A 16,743-nucleotide genomic window follows, 5' to 3' on the forward strand; every position below is an offset into this window, starting at 1 on the left:
TCCAGCAGGGACGGTCGGAGCTGGGGCTGGGGTTTGGGCTACATTTTTAGGAAAAGGGGAAAGAGAACGTCTGGGAAGGGCGCCCTCCGGAGGGGTTAGGCAGGGTCTCTGCAAAAGAGAGGGAGTGGAGATAGGGACTGGGAAAATTCGGGTGAATCAATTTTTGAAAAATAATTTCAGTATTTCCAGTTGTTCTTTCAAGAAGCCCTCTCATTTCCTTTCCTCCCCCACGTATTGGAAGGAGAACAGGCCATTTCATTCACATTTTCCACTCCTGCGTTCCATTTCATACTGAAAGTGTAGCATGAAATGAGCAGCTGAGATTTTTATTTCTAATACTTCTCGGGACTACACTGTTTCAAATCTGTGTAGTTTTTTTTTTTTAATAGTTGTAGCAAAAGAATCTGTGACGTCCGGTGTTTGCTTAGCTTACTTATTTATTACTTAACGTCCTTGCGAGTTTATTACTAAGTACAACTTTAGGAATTATTTCTTTTGGCTTCGTTGCTTTGAGGCAGTACGAGAATATCTTCCTGAGCGTCCTTGAGAATCCAGTGATAATCTAGATCCGCAAGAATTTCGCTTATTTTGCACATTTATGTACATGCAGGTGATGCATATAATTTTCCCCCTAAAGTTCCCCTCAGGTTGAGGAGGAACTGTTTTAGGCTTTGAATGTACAAGTAGGGATGAAATTTGTAGAATCCTGATGGACTGAAGAGTGGATATAAACAGTTGTTAAGCTACTAAAGGCAGTCTGGATTTCTTATTTCTCTGAACAGCAAGGAATGGTGATGGGGGCAGGAAGTGATCCTTCGTTCCACCCAGCTGTTCGGTGGGTGGGGTGAGGAGGTAGGATTGAGTGGAGCTGTGAAAAAAATGGGACGGGTCGCACATAGATGGCTTGCATGGTGGCATCGTATGATGCAGCCGTGTCTTCTCAATACAGATAATAAAGACGTGTTCAGAGGCTTGCAGAGTCGAATCTCATAATTGATTATTATTTTGTGTGGAAGTTCATTTACATAGAGGATATCATGTTTTCTTTATTTAGTTTAACACTTTTTGGTTGTTGATTTTGGTTTAGAGATAAGATATTTAGTAGATAATCACGAGAAAGGTTGTCAAATAAATTGTTTCAGAAATTTGTTATAAACTCAGTTGTTCTGATTTTTGCATTTTCTCATACAAATAACCTGTGAGAGCCTCTGAGACAAAGTAGGACCCCTAACAGGTCCTAACAAGCAGTTTAAGGGCTTGTGTTGTACAACAAGAGAGTTTGAGGAGGAAGAGGAGTTCAGTATGATTTTACCCCCTTCTTCTGTACTGGGAATTGAACCCAGAGCCTCACACTTGCCTCTTGCCTCAGCCTCCCAAATAGCTGAGGTAACAGGCTTATGCCCTGTGCCCAGCTAGATCTGCGCTTTTAAGGTCTCAGTAATGGGAAGTGATCAAATGAAGTATGGGTGATCAGATTAGAATGAAGATAGTGGTAGAGCAGGTTGGTTTCAGACATGTAATTTGATGGTATGCATCTTTACACTGTATTCTGGGAGTTGCCGGTATTGCTGTTTCACTGGATTGCTTACAGAGAACCATAGTTCACATTTTGCCTTAATAAGCTATCTTCAGTTTTGATTGGAAGTTGAAATATTTTTATTTTAACTTTAATGATGCAGTAGTTTACACATTTTACCAAGTTTTGGGACAAAAGTTTGTTTTTCTGTACTGTTTTAGCTGCAGATAAGATTTATTGTATAGTGGAAACTTACGTAGAAAAGTGGTGTTTCTCAGGAGTAGAGTTTGAAGATTGCGTGATTATGGGTTTGGCTTATCAGATGAGAATGTACTGTTCAATGTAGACAGTTGGACCCCATTGTAGTGTTTCACAGAGTAAATTTTGACCCGTTATTGGATCCTGGAATCAAATTTGTTGATTTCTACTAATACGTTTTTTTTGGTACTGGGGATTGAACAAGCCCTTGCGCTTGTAAGGCAGGCGCCGGAACCACTGAGCTAAATCCCCAGCCCAGTAATTTTTTAAAAAAAGAAAATATAAAATTGAAGACATTGCACTTAGTATGAATATTTTGAAAGTAGTTAAATTTTGTTTTACACTTATTGTGTACTGAGTTGGAATTTCCGTGAGTTTTTTAAATCTAAGGATTGGCGTTGAAAAGCGCAGTATTGATGGGTCAAATTTGAGGTCTTTACACCATATGGTAGGGTTTGGTTGTGGCGTGCAGAAGGAAGACTTCTTGGTAAAGGCTGTTAAGAGTATGTGGCTTTTTCTTATTTTGGATTCTTTTATTCTGTATACCATGCCAGTGTGGTTAGAAAGACCTGTTCTTCCCTGAAAGGAGGTAATTCCCCAACAAAGCTAGATGAAAACCAGGGTGTATCTTGAAAGAAAATAGTAGTGTTCAGTGCTTCTTGAAGCCTTAAGGAGAAATGGTCTTTTCATCTTCTCTTGTCCTTTTGCATCATCAGCTATCTAGAGCCAAATTTAAGCATGAGCCCTGGGGAAAGGAACCAATGAAGTAACCTTACCTTTTCAGTGGTGTGGGACTTAGGCCAGGCACATAAAAAGTCCTTTGATTCTTGTTTGAGCAGTCCAGCTGCCAAAGGTGGATTTCACACATTGGGGGTTGAGTTCGAAATCTTAGTGGTAATATGTAGTATGATTAAGAATGTGGGCTTTGTTAGACATGGGTTCAGAGCTTGACCTTGCCACCTGCTAAAAATATCGGTCAGGTTAGGTTAGTGCTCCTCCCTGGATGAAGGACCTTTTCTTTCCTGTCCTCCCTTTCTTCTTTCCCCAGTCCATTTCGATATCATTGTGAAATATAACAAAGGCTGCACATTTCTCTTTTTTGGTACCAGGGATTGAACTCGGGTCCTTGCGCTTGTGAGGCAGGTGCTGGAACCCACTGAGCTAAATCCCCAGCCCTGCACATTTTTCTTTAAAGCTGAAGATGGAATAAGCAAAACAAAATAAAAGCCCCAATTTTTATTAGTAGGTGCAACAAGCAAAAATTATAGTGGTATAAAAATTTCCATTCTGAGGCTGGGAAGGTAAGGGATATAGCTCAGTGGTAGAGTTCTTGCCTAGCACGTGCAAGGCTGTGGATTGAATCAGTGCTGCCAACAAAACAAAACAAAAACCCATTGGTGTGCTTACAAATTTTATACTTCTCTGACATAAACTGATAGAAAATTCAAACACTGGTTCACTGGTCTATAGACCACACTTTACATAACTCTGGATTGGACTACTCTGCAGTAAGCAATATCCTTATCTCAGTTGGGGCCACTAAAGATGAGGTTTATCTCTTATGCTGAAGGTTATGTAACTTTATTTTAGGCAGTGTTTCCTAACTTCCACAGTACTTTGAAGGCTGAGAAGAATGAGTAAATATACCCTGTGATTGAGAGTATGGCATAAAGCTGCTCCTATGTACGGTATTCTGATGTTTTTAAAATCTTGGGACATCACGAGATATTTGTGTCTCACTGTGTTGATTTGCTTTATGCAGAGTACAGTGATGATACTGTTCTTCTTTCCTTTCTGTCAGTCCAGAAGGGAACATGTACTGTCCTGAAATTTTCACTTGTTAATTCTGTTGTCTTGTTTACTCTGGAGCCAAGCAGTACTTTTGGTGGCTTTATTTGAGGTGAGGCTTCAGGTCAATTTTTCAGTCTGGCATCGTTGACATTTGGGGTTTTCTAGTTCTCTTTTGTTGGTGTGCTGCTGTCTGGTGCATTGTAGGATATTTGACCAGCATCCCTGGCCTCTGGTCACTGAGACACCAATAACACATGCTCCTGGTTGTGACAGCGGAAAAATGTGTGCAAGCATTGTCAGACATCGTGTTGGGAGTGGGCAGAATTGTCTTTGAAGAGAATCACTACGCTAGGTGTTGGGACTCACTGGAGAATTGTAGGAAACTGGGAAGTCTTTCTTACCTACCTTAGTCCATAGAGTTTCCTTCTGGAACTCCAGTCATTTAATACATTAGAGTTGATCATTAATTCATGTATGTTTTGCAAACATACAACATAATCTTAGTTCAAATGCCTTCCACAGTATACCTGATGTCCTGGATGCCTGAAGGGTCTGCCATAGTCTCTGTTAAAAATTCATATTAACTGATTCCCCTGCAGACTCACTAGTTCACACTGTCTGGAAGAGAGACCGAGGAATCTCATTTGCAAATGCTCCCCAATAAGTAACTTTATTAAGGTATAGTTTTCATATAGTAAATGCATAGATTTTAAGTAGTCAATGAACTTTGGCATATGTACGTGAATATATTTTGTTTCTTTTACTGCAGTCAACATACAGAATACTTCTACAATCCTGGAGTTTCTTTATGTTCCTTTGCAGTTATCCCTCTTGTGCCGGAAGTAACCACTAATAGCTATGTCACCGTAGCTTCTTTTTAAAAACAGCTTTATCAATATACATACGTTTATTGAGTAAATATATTGAGTATATACATTTGACTCCTTTGGAGTGGTTTTTCTGGGTAGGATCTTGAATTTTTTTCTCTGCTATTTAATTATACAAAGTTTCAGATATGCAGGAAAGTTCAGTAGTTAGAATGATTGCCTTGGTACTTTTAGAAGAACATAGATTCTAGTACTGTTCCAGAATGTGATAAACAGTAGAGTTGGGATTGAACCTCTGACTATTTGACTGAGATTATTTTTCAGCAACACTGGAACTTTTTCTTCCTCGGTTTTACTGTTTTGTAAAATTTATTTGAAATATTCCTGCAGTGCCAATTTGAGATTTTTGTAAACTTTGTTCATTGATTCAACAAATATTTGGTGTTTGGCTTTAAAAAGTATCAGATACTGAGATAAAGACAGCTGTAATCTATGCCCTCATGGATGTGTTTTACACGCACGCGCACGCCAATGTGTGCATGTGTATAAGTTAAAAGTGTATATCCTTCCTACCCTGGTCCTTGGTAGCATAAGGCACACATTCTCCTTCACCTCATTTTTTCCAGTTACTGTAGCTTGGATTATTTCTTATTAGTGCATAAGGAATATTCTTGTTTATACAGATGCATAAATTTGTTATGTGATGTCTCAGTCTGAGCTGTTACAACAAAATACATCAGACTGGATAATTTATGCACCTGCCTTTTTGTTTGTTTGTTTGTTTTGAAACAAGGTCTTTACTGTATAGTTCAAGCTGGCCTCGAGCTTACTATGTAGGACAGGCTGGCCTCTAACTCTTGGCAGTCCTCTTGTCTCAGCCTCTCAAGTGAAAGGAGTGAGTGTGCCACCACACCCCGTTCCATACTGGTAATTTATAAAGAACAGAAATTTACATCTCATAGTTCTGGAAGCTGAAAAGTTGAACATGAGGGCATTTGCAGGTTTGGTATCTGGTCATGGCCAAGTCTCCTTCCAGTGTCTTAAGTGCTGCTTTCTCTGGCAGGGTGAATACTGTGTCCTCATTTGGTGAAAGGCAAAAGGAGTGGACAGCTCCCTTGCACCTCTTCTGTGAGGTCTTTAATTCACGAATACTGTGACACATATAAGTGTATATTATAGAGCCAGACCTGGACTTAAAACTCCAGCTCTGAAGGTTTAACAAACCTTGGGCAAAGAACTGTTTTCTTTCTTTTTCCCTAAAGTGAAAATCATAACATTGGAAAATTAAATGAGGAAAAAATCCTTAGCACAATGACTAGCATGTAACAAGCATTCAGATGTTAGCTAAAAAATAGTAACCAGATATTATTGCAACTGACTGTTGATTTTTCTGCCTTGACTCTAGGTTAATAACTGTGTCATGTTCACTTTTGTATTCCCATGCTTAGCATACACTCTGTAAATCCTTTGAGATGATGTAAAGGTATGTAGGGTATATGATGGGGATGGGATAGAGAGTCAGGATAGCTTTTCCCGACTGATGAAGGGGAAATCCTTACAGGTTTGTGGTTGTGATTAGGTAGAGGAAGATGAGGAAGGTTTTTCTAGACTGAAAAACTGTGTTAATGTCAGGTTGTAAGGGTAGGGGTTGGAAACTTATACCTCTTGTGCTGTGCTGAGGTATAAAAAAATTGTTTTTAAATAACCTTTTTAAAGAAGATGAGTTGTAATCACGAGACCCATCATGGTAATTGTTGCTAGGGGATTGACTAAGATACCAAGATAGGACCATTGAGTTGAATGAAGTTCTAGAGCAGTTCCCAGACTAAAAGATGGACAGAAGTAGAATGAGAACAGTTGCATAGATATGGGTGGTGAGTAATGAATCCAGAATATATGAGCTTTTTAGTTGAATGAATAGGTGGATGAACAGGCACCAGTGAATCTCAGTATGAAAGGCATTGGCTTCAGTCCCCAGTACTGTAGTCAGTCAGTCAATCAGTCAGTAAATTGAGAGGACCAGGGGTCATCTAAGGATAGAAAAAAAAAATTAAGATTATTGCAGTGTATTAGTGTTCTTTGAAACTTCTTGTCCTTCAGAGTCAGACTAAGATCACCAATTATTGGGTCGTGCTAAAATTTTATTTAGAATTTTAGCTGGTATATTTCACAGCAGCAGTTGTTTCAAACTAAGGGTCAGGGTAGTGTTTCTTTGCATGACTGACATTTTGTATCCTTATATATACAAATTATTTTTGTAATTATAATCAGTTATTTTTGAGGAGGATTTTAGTATGTACTGTCAGGTTTAGAAAACACTATAAATATTTTGAGTGAGATTATTATTTGTGTAAGAGGAGGCAAACTCCTTTTCCTTTTTTTTTGTACCTGGGATTGAACTTGGGACCTTGTGCTTGCAAGGCAGGCAGTGGAACCACTGAGCTAAATCCTTGGCTCCCTGCAAAAACTTCTTTTGTGATTTTATTTTAGTGCTGTTTAAATTATTATTTAAAAAATAACCAGGGTACTGTCTCATTTGCTACACAGAGAGAGTTCTGTGATGGAAGGTCATGTATACAAAGAAAAATTCTCCCATAACACTTTAAAACATCAACATTTTAAACCAGCTTAAACAGTAATCTTAGAAATTTAACAAATATCCTTATTTTTATGAGGAACTTAAATTGACCAGGGAGCGGGGCAGCCCATTAGATTATTTCAGCCATTGCAGGTTAATTTGTGTTCTTTCTTAATTGCATGCATGTTTTCATGGTTGTAATTAGTAGTATATTAGTTAGGGATTCTAAATTCTGGTTGGGTATTGGAAACATTTCTAGTGCTTAACACACTTGAGAGCTCATTAATTCCCTAGGTGGGAGGTGGGGGCCAGAAATTTACATTTTAAGAATTTGAAGTAATTCTGACCAACAGCCAGAGTTGAGAATTTCTCACATATATTATAATATGAGGGAATACATTTAAAAATATCCTGCAAACTTAATTTTTTCATAGAAAAACAAGGTAGATGCCTAATATTTCATGTGGCTTTTTGTGTATTAAGCTATATGCAGGTTATTATAAATTGTATACAATAATAGTGTATAAATGTATATGGTATTCCATTGCTATAACTTGTTTAGCAGTTTTATCATTTCTATGTGCTTCATGGTTTAAGTATTTCAGAATTAGAAGTAGCATTGTAAAGTGTGTCTGTAACAAACCTCTTTTCCCTTCCCTATTTATTTCCCTGGGATGTTTGTTAATTTAATACTTTAAGCTTGTTTTAATTTACATTTCTTGTATTACTGGGGAGAAATGTTTGTTATGTATAAACTGATTAGCTTTCATGCTTTCAGTAGAATATACTGAACTTTTAAATATCACAGAAATATTTGACTTTGTGCCATGATTTATATGATGGGGTTATTATAAGCAATATTTTTTAAAAAGATCTGTATATAGCTTTTTACATTTTTCTGCCCTGTGGATATATCTTCCTTCTACTGTCCTTAAGTTTGTAGATACCCAGTTTGCTATTGCAAGTCTGTGTTTTAGTTGCTCAGTTTTTCAATTCATGGTTATATCTTTTTTATTCTTCCGGTACCAGAAATTGAACTCAGGACCTTGTGCTTACAAGGCAGGCACAGCACCACTGAGTTAAATCCCTGGCCTGGTTGTATCTTTGTTGAAAGTTGTGATCTGTTAGGATTGAGCTAAATTTGTATGTCTGGTCCCCAGCTATACTCTGATTTGCTGGGTGAATGGGATGTCAGTTTCAGGAGGAATAGTTACTGTTCTGTAGCTGTATAAAATGATGTGCAAGTAAAAACAACTACCAAAAAATATGGAGGCCATTATATAATTTGCAAAGGCTTGGATGCTCAGAGGACAACTTGTAGTGTGGTAGCTTTCTTCCTTTTTGTTTTGGTACTGGGAATCAACTCAGAACCTTGTGCTTGCCCTGCAGGTGTGGTACTGCTGAGCTACATCCCAGGTCCATTGTGGTAGCTTTCTTATTTTGGGGAAAGGCAGATTGAGTTCTGTACTTTATGTTTAATGATTGGAGAAGTAAGAACTTGGTACAGATGGATGCAATTAATGATGCTGTAAAGAACTGTAGTCTGTCTGGAGGTTTGTATTAGAATGTAAAAGTGCAATATATAACAATGAGATTAGGGTCATGACTAATTCATCTGTAAGTCAAAAAAGATAACTGGAGTGATTTAGTTGTCAAATAGACCTACAAAAACTCTTACTTTTGTGTTAGAGCATAGTGTTGTAAAGTGAGAAAGATAATTATGTATTTGTAGTAGATCCTTTTTTGGAATTATAGTTGGTTTTGTTTGTTTGTTTGTTTGTTTGTTTTGAGTCAGGAGCTTGTGTGTCTTGAACTTACTGTGTAGGCCAGGCTGGCCTTGAACCCTCAGCAGTCCTCCTTCCTCAGCCTCCAGAGTGCTGAGATGCTGAGATTCTGAATGAGCACTGCCATGCCCACTTGGCTGGAATAATTTTAGATTTACTGAAAAGTTGCAGCCCTTCTCTTTATGAGAGTTAAATAATTGGTTGACATGGAAGAAATGCAGAAATAATGCCACAAACATGAGGTAAAAGCACTATCTACAGTAGTAATGACCAAGATTAAGGGAAATGTCAAATAAGGAATTTCATGACCAGAGTGTCTTTTGCTTGGGTGTGTACTGGATGCTTTTGAGTAGGGCTTGGAGGTTACAATGTTTTTTTAATTGAAGGGTGGGAATTTAAGTATAGATGGTCACTAGTGGGTTCCATTTATCAAATTAGAATCTAGCCAAGATGAACAAAGGGCTCTCTTTCCATACTGGTTGTATTGTGTGCAGTTTCTTCTTCATTTAATAAAAACACCATTTCTTGGACTTTACCAAGTTTTTTTTGTTTGTTTGTTTGTTTTGTATTTTGAGCTAAGGCCTCACTCTGTAATTCAGGCTGGCTTTGAACTCCCTGTATAGCCCATGGTGGCCTCCATTTTAAGGCAATTCTCCTGTCTCAGCCACCCAAGTTCTGGGATTACAGGCATATACCACCATGCCCAGCTTCAGCAAAATTTTAACTTTCTACTTCTAGGCTAGGGTCCATATATGTGTTTTTATCAAAAATTTCCCATGTATTTCAGATTTCAGCCATGATTGGGAATCACTTATTTGCAAGATAAAAGTCTAGAGGCCTTAATAATAGCTATCATCTTTTACACAGCCACTATAACATCTGTCATTTATTTGTACTTTTTGTGAATTGTCATACTCTTCGTTATTTCGTATATTATTATTACCTATTATTTCATAGTAACTTCATAAGGATACTGTCTAAGGCTCAGGAAGGTTAATTTACCCATCAGAGCACAGATCTTAGTTTTAGCAATACTGAAATTTGCATTTCTAGCTATACTTATAGTGCCTTCTGATTCTCTTATATATTCTTTAAAAATTTACAGGCAGTCTTCTTAGGGCCTTCTTGATTTGGCCCTTTCCTTTTACTCTGACTGGATAATATTTAGCATTCTTGTCTTTGCCTCTGCTGTTTTTACCCACCCAGCATTCCTTAAGGAGGGCCCAGCTGAAAACTACCTATTTGGGGAAACTTTTTCCAGCTGTTTAAGACTTTGATGATCTTTCCTTCAACTTGGACTCCTATAAGACTACTCTTTTAGCAGGTAACAGCGTAGATGGACCTTTAGTTTTATATGCATTATGTGTTATTTATGTTTAATGTTAATAGGTATTCGTTGGTAGAATAGTATTGCAATATTTTGATAAGTAGTTTGCTTTTTTGAGCTCCTATTACTTCTGTTTTTATTGTATGTGATACTGATTCTGTACAGAATGTTCTTTTTACAATAAAATATAAGTGGAAGACCTGGGTAAAATTAGAATTTGCTGCTTTGAGGTATCAGATTATTTTGATTGACTCAGTAGCTTAACAAAGCAGGCTTTTCACTTCTTTGATTATAAATTTATAATTAGAAATATCACACTTTATTAAAATTTAAATATTAACATAATATGGTTTGTGCCCTTTTTTTTTTTCTTTTGGCATTGTGGGGATTGAACCCAGGGCCTTTGCATTGAACTACATCCCCAGTTCTTTTTTAAAATTTTTAAGACAGAGTCTTTCTAATTTGCCTATTTTAGGATTGAGTTTGTGATTCTCCTGCTTCAGTCTCCCACAATGCTGGGATTACAGTACTGTGCTGCTATACCTGACTCTCTTACTACTCCTATAACGTTGCCGGTTTTGGTGGTTTAGGGCCCCACCTATGAGATAATTTAATTTAATTACCTCCTATAAGGTCCTAACTCCAATACCATCCAGTCATAGTAAGGGTGAAGTTTTAACTTGTGAATTTTGAGGAGACACAATTCCAGTCCATACGAGTGATCATATTTCTGTTTTTCTGTAGGGAATTATAATATAGGGAAGCAATACAAAATTTTGAAATAATAGGTAATATTATTTTATATTGATTTTATTAGGCAGGTAATGCTAAGATGATATCAGCTAAGTATTTTATAGGCTATAGGATTTGATAGGAAATGTTTGTTTTTTTGTTTTTTGGTACTGGGGATCAAACTTGGGTCCTTGTGAGGCAGGCAGCAGCACACTGAGCTAAATCCCCAGCCCAGGAAATGGTTTTGATATCTTTAAGAAGCTAATTTGAGAGAGCAATTAGGTACTGGAAATAACTTGAATTCTCTTATGAAGTTGCTGTGTTCTGTTCAAAATACTACAGTAAAAAAAGTACGTACGTCATGAGGGCACAGGGTACATTAGTGACTGATTAAAATGGAGTAAAGTTAATTTTCAAAATTTTGAGTGTATCCTTAATACTTCTTTGCTTCTAATATTTCCCTGAGATCTCAGGATTGGAAGATGTGCTAAGCCCGTTGGTCAAATTGTGTTCTCCTTCCTGCTGTACTGTAATCTACCTGCCGTGTGGTTGATTGTCCAGTGTGGTAGTTACCAGCATGTGTGGCTCTTGAATATTTTTCATGAGGCCAGTATGAATTGAGGTGTGGATCATCATTTGGATATTTTCCATATAAAATAACTTCCCTGTTGAAATAATATTTTGAATATATTGAGTTAAAGAAAAATATGATTTTTTTTTAACAAGGCGACTAGAAAATTTTAAGTCTCATATGTGTCTTGCATTATATTTCTAATGGATGTTGCTGGTCTCACATGTAGTAGAAACCCACTGGCTACTGAGGAATCACACAGTTCATTCTTGAATACTTGTCACTTTTTTGCTCCCTGTTTACCCCTGGAGGCGAAAATAAGGTTTAGTCTTCCTTAATGCTCTAATAGTTTTTGTTTGTTTGTTTGTTTGTTTGTTTGTTTTTGGTACCAGGGATCAAACTTGGGCCCTTGAGCTAGCACAGCAGGCAGCAGAACCACTGAGCCAAATCCCTGGCCCAATGCTGTAATAGTTTGAAGAGAGCTCTTTATGGAAGAGTAACCTTTTTCATCTCCTTTAGTAATATTTATATGCCAGAGACTAATATTCCTCTCATGCCCTTCTGAATGAACTTTATTTTGTACATATTCCCACTGATATCGAGTACTGAGTATCTTGTGGTCTTTTAATTGCATGTCTTATCTTTTGTCAGGTTCTACATGCTATGCAGATCAGCTAACGAAGCCTAAAGTAAAATTGACTTTTAGGGGAAGCCTTTTTTTCTTTTAGACTTTTGGAGCATATTGTTAAGTAAGATGTTTTCACTTTTTCTTTTTGTGTAGTCAATGTTTTGTCTTTCTTATTCTAAACTTTTTCAGTTAGAGGAACATACTGATTTTTTTTTTTTTTTTTTTTTTTTTTTGGTACCGGGGATTGAACTCGGGTCCTTGCAAGGCAGCCCACCAAACTGCTGAGCTAAATCCCTGGCCCGGAACATATTGATTGAGTAGGTCTTGTTACAGTTCTGACTCTCTCTAAAACTTTCCTTCAAATTCCAGTTTGGGGTAAGGGTGGCGTTTGGGGAAAGTGCATTGTTTGGATACACATATTTCCAGATTAAATTTTATTTGGATTCTGAGTGTATCTTATAAAGCATTTATTATCTTTCTCAGCCTGTAGCATTTGTAGGTTTGATGTGTACCTTCTGTGTTTTCATCATATTACTGAGTTACGTTATTTTCGATTAACTGAGGAAATAAGGTTTCTGAGGACCCTATAGTATATAATTCTGCTGCAATTCATGTGCAATTTAGCAGTTATTGGTTCACATAATTTACATGTCAATATTCCAGCCTTTGTTTTTCTGCTTTGGCCAAACTTACATCATAATTGAGATCTTGTCAGAATTATCTCCTACAATTTCTTCCTTTGCATTCTAGTAAACTTGTCAAAAATAAAAAATAAAGAGGATCAAACTTAACCTGTTGAAAAGTAAACCTCTACTGACTTTTTTTTAAATTTTCTTTTTATTGAGTTAATTGGTACAATCTAGGTATACAATACAGTTACATTCATCATTGGGATCTTGTACCTCTACATAATAGGTCTTGATTCTCATTTTTTCCCCTTGTCCCTGCTCTCCCTTCACCCCCTCCTCCCCTCCCCATTTACAAACACTTTATTTCCATTTTTTTCAGTTTCTCATATTTTTTTCCTCTCCCTTATTACCTTTCCCCCACCATTCCCACTTTCCCTACACCTTTAGCCCTTTACTTCCTATTTCACATTATTAATTATCTCATTAGGATCCTGTGTACTATTACAGTTTTTCACACCAGAGAAACTATTCGGTATTTCAGTTAAAGAAATCTCTGTATGAACATTAAAAATAGGGAATCCTAAAATTCTACTGACTTTTGATGTATATGACTTCATTTTTTTTCTGTATGCTTTTTTAAAAAATGGAAATACTTCAGATTCCTTAATAATTTGAGAAATGGAAAGTAGGAATCTTACTTGCTCCAACCCAGTTAGCAAAACATAGCCATTGTTAAAACTTAGAAAGTATTTTCTCTCTGACTTTTTTCTTTTTGAACTTTAAAATATATATATAATAATAGTGGTTCATGATTTCATTTCTCTTTGGTAAATATTTGGTTTAAGCCATATGATACTTATATGATACACACACACACACACACACACACACACACACACAGGTATATGTTTAACTTTTTTTAAAAAAGGGCTGGGAATTGCGCTGAGTGGTGCCACGGTCTGCCTTGTAAGCCTAAGGTCCTAAGGTCCATCCCCAGTACCAAAAAAAAAGAAAGAAAGAAAGAAAGAAAAATTGCAGTATTTTCCCAATGTATTAGTAACATTTCACATTCTCATCAGCAGTGTATAAGAATTCTAGTTGTTCCACATATTCAACACTTGGAAATGGCTTCATTAATTTTATAACTCTAGTAGATTTGTAGAGGTTAACCCATTTTGGTTTTGTTTTTTTTTTTTTAAGTTTTTTGAGTCAGGGTCTCACTATGTAGTTGAGACTGAACTGGAACTCACTGCGTAGCCCAGGCTGGTCTCGGACTTGCAGCGATCCTCCTGCCTCAGCCTCCCTAGTGCTGGGATTACAGGCATGTGCCACCATGCCCGGCTCAAGGTTAACCCATTTTGATTTTAATTTTTATTTTCCTTTTGACAAATAACGTTGAGTGTCTTCTGGACTTATTTGCCATCCATAGTTCTTCTTTGGTGGTCTTTTACAATTTTGGTTTATTTTTTAAATTAGTTATTTTTACAGAGTGGTTGGAGTTCTTTATATATTTTAGGTATTAGTCCTTTGTTGAGCCATGGAAATACCTTATTTCTCTTTATACTTTTACGCTCCAATTTCACCCTCTGTCAGTGATTCTTGCCTGCAGCAATTATTGTGTTGTTTATCTTAAAATGATTTTATGTTTGTGTTATGCTACTCCAGTCTGGCACTGGGAATTGAACCCTGGCCTCCCTGAGCTGCGTCCCCAGCCTTTTCTTATTTTTGAGACAGGGTCTTGCCGAATCACCAAGTTGCCCAGGCTGGACTCAAACTTGTGATCCTCCACTTCAGACTCCTAATGAGCTGGATTTAAAGGCATGCACCACCACACCCAGCTTCCTTCATTCTGTGTTTTGAGACTGAGTTTCTGCAGTGTTGTTCAGGCTGGCCTTGAACTCACTGTGTAGTATCAGCTGGCCTCACACTTGACTGAGATATTCGTGCTTCAGCCTCTTTAATGCTAGGATTACAGAGGTGTGTCACTGTGCTCCATCCTTCATTCTTTAATGTGGTTATCCAGAGTTCCAGCACTTTTTGTTGAAAAGACTAGTCTTTTTTATTGTGTTGTCTTAGAAATCTTGTGGGGAAACAATTGACTATAAACATAAGGGCTTACTTCTGAATGTTCAGTTGTATTCTATACTATTTTTTTTCATTAAGTTTATTGGTACATTTTTAGTTATGCAGTACAGTTACATTCATCATTGGGAACTTGTACTTTATTTTTTCCCCATTCCCCTGCCCTCCCTTCAACCCCTCCACCCCTTCCTATTTACAAAGACCTTGTCTCCATTTCTTTCCTTTTCTCATATTTTTTCCTTTCCCTTCTTTCATTTCCCCTACCCCTCCCACTTCCCCTACCCCTTTAGATCTTTTCTTCCTATTTCATATTATCAATTACACATTTTGATCCTTATTTACAATTTCAGTTTCTCACACCAGAGAAACTTTGGTATTGTACATGTATGTCCTGTTTGTTTCACTTAAGAGTATTGCCTCAGTGTGCTGTAAATGTCTCTAGTTTTTCTTTATGGCTGAGTAGTACTCCATTTTATATTTTTTAAAAAAACCCACATCTTCTTTATCTAGTCTCCAGGTGATAGACAAACAGGCTGTTTTCAAACTTTAGCTATTACAAACTGTGACACTATAAACATAGGTGCACATATATCTCTGTGGTATGATACTTTTAATTCTTTTGGGAAGATACCCAGCAGAGGAATAGCTGCTGTTCCTCAGACAAAGGACTACTATCTAGAATATATAAAGAATTTTTAAAAAATCAGACTCGGGCTGGGATTTAGCTTAGTTACATTGCGCCTGCCTTGTAAGTGCAAGGTCCTGAGTTTAATCCCCAGTACTGCAAAAATTCAAAAATGGGCATCTGAAGTGAACAGACATTTCTCAAAGAAGTAAAAACAGCAGATAAACAGATGAAAAAATGTTCAACATCATTGGTTATTTGAGAGATGCAGATGAAAACATTGAGATTCCACCTCACTCCAGAAAGAATGGCTGCTATCAAAAATCAACCAGCGCCGGGCGTGGTGGTGCACGTCTATAATCCCAGCACTCGGGAGGCTGAGGCAGGAGGATCGCTGCAAGTTCGAGACCAGCCTGGGCTACGCAGTGAGTTCCAGAGCAGTCTGAACTACATAGTGAGACCCTGTCTCAAAAAAACCACCCCGAAGAGAAGAAGAAATCAACCAATAACAGATGCTGATGTGGTTATGGGGAGAAAGGGACACTTTTGCATTGTTGGTGGGAATGAAGACTGGTACAACCACTGTGGAAATAAATAAGGAGATATCCTATACTATTTTGATAACTAAAGTTGTTATACGCTCTGTAAGTTCAGCAACATTTCCATATCTTAAAAGCTTGTTGCTTTAAACAGAAAAAACTTTTAGATTTTTATATTATACTTTGCTGTAATTTTTGTAATTAGAAGTACAAATCCCCCAACTTTGTTGTGTTTTGAAATTTTTAAATCTGTTTTGGGTTCTTTGCATTTCCCAGTAATTGTAGGTTTAGATTATCAATTTCTGCAGTGAAGCCTGCTGAGATTTTTATAGGCATAGTGTTAAATTTGTAGATCAATCTTCTAGTTCATAAACATGGGGTATCCTTTATTTAATCCTTCAATTTTTTTTGAGGGGGTACTGTGGATTCACCTGAGGGGCTTACACTTGGTAGGCGAGTGTTCAACCACTGAGCTGCATCCCCAGTCCTCTTCCTTTTAATTTTTTTTTTTTAATTTGGAGACAGGGCCTTACCAAGTTACCCATGCTGTGAGGACTTGAGACCTTCCTACTTTAGCCTCCAGAGTAGCTAGAATTATAAGCATGTGCCATCACACCTATGTCTTTGAACAATGTTTTATAGTTTTCAGTGTATAAGACTTAACCCTTTTTTTTTGTTAAATCTGTCCCTAAGTATTTTGTTGTTCTTGTGATTGAAAGTGAAATTACTTTTTGAATTTTTTTCAGGATTCTTTCTTTTATTGCTAGTATGTAGAACTAATGATTTTATATTGTGCAACTTTATTAATTCTCACAGGTTTTTTTTTTTTTTTTTTTTTTTTTTTGTTAATCTGCTA

General features: G+C 37.1%; 1 protein-coding gene across 5 annotated transcripts in view; it reads left to right on the top strand.

The window, feature by feature from the left end:
* Septin7 (septin 7) overlaps positions 1-16,743 on the top strand; it is a 90,451-nt gene that overhangs the window by 732 nt on the left and 72,976 nt on the right. For 2 of the 5 annotated variants that reach the window (XM_033764833.1, XM_019210012.2), the window contains exon 1: positions 9,989-10,078. The exons of 2 other annotated variants lie outside the window; for them this stretch is intronic. Coding sequence is in view for 1 of the 3 variants with exons in the window: in XM_019210011.2 (XP_019065556.1) it covers positions 829-830 (2 nt within the window). In the remaining 2 variants the exon portion in view is untranslated. Of the gene's footprint in view, positions 1-828; positions 831-9,988; positions 10,079-16,743 lie in introns of those variants that run through there. One more of the 5 variants, XM_019210011.2, reaches the window with a different exon arrangement.

The sequence above is a fragment of the Fukomys damarensis genome, unplaced genomic scaffold (genome assembly GCF_012274545.1).
Source record: "Fukomys damarensis isolate Sample0158 unplaced genomic scaffold, DMR_v1.0_HiC HiC_scaffold_17, whole genome shotgun sequence".
NCBI lineage: Eukaryota > Metazoa > Chordata > Mammalia > Rodentia > Bathyergidae > Fukomys > Fukomys damarensis.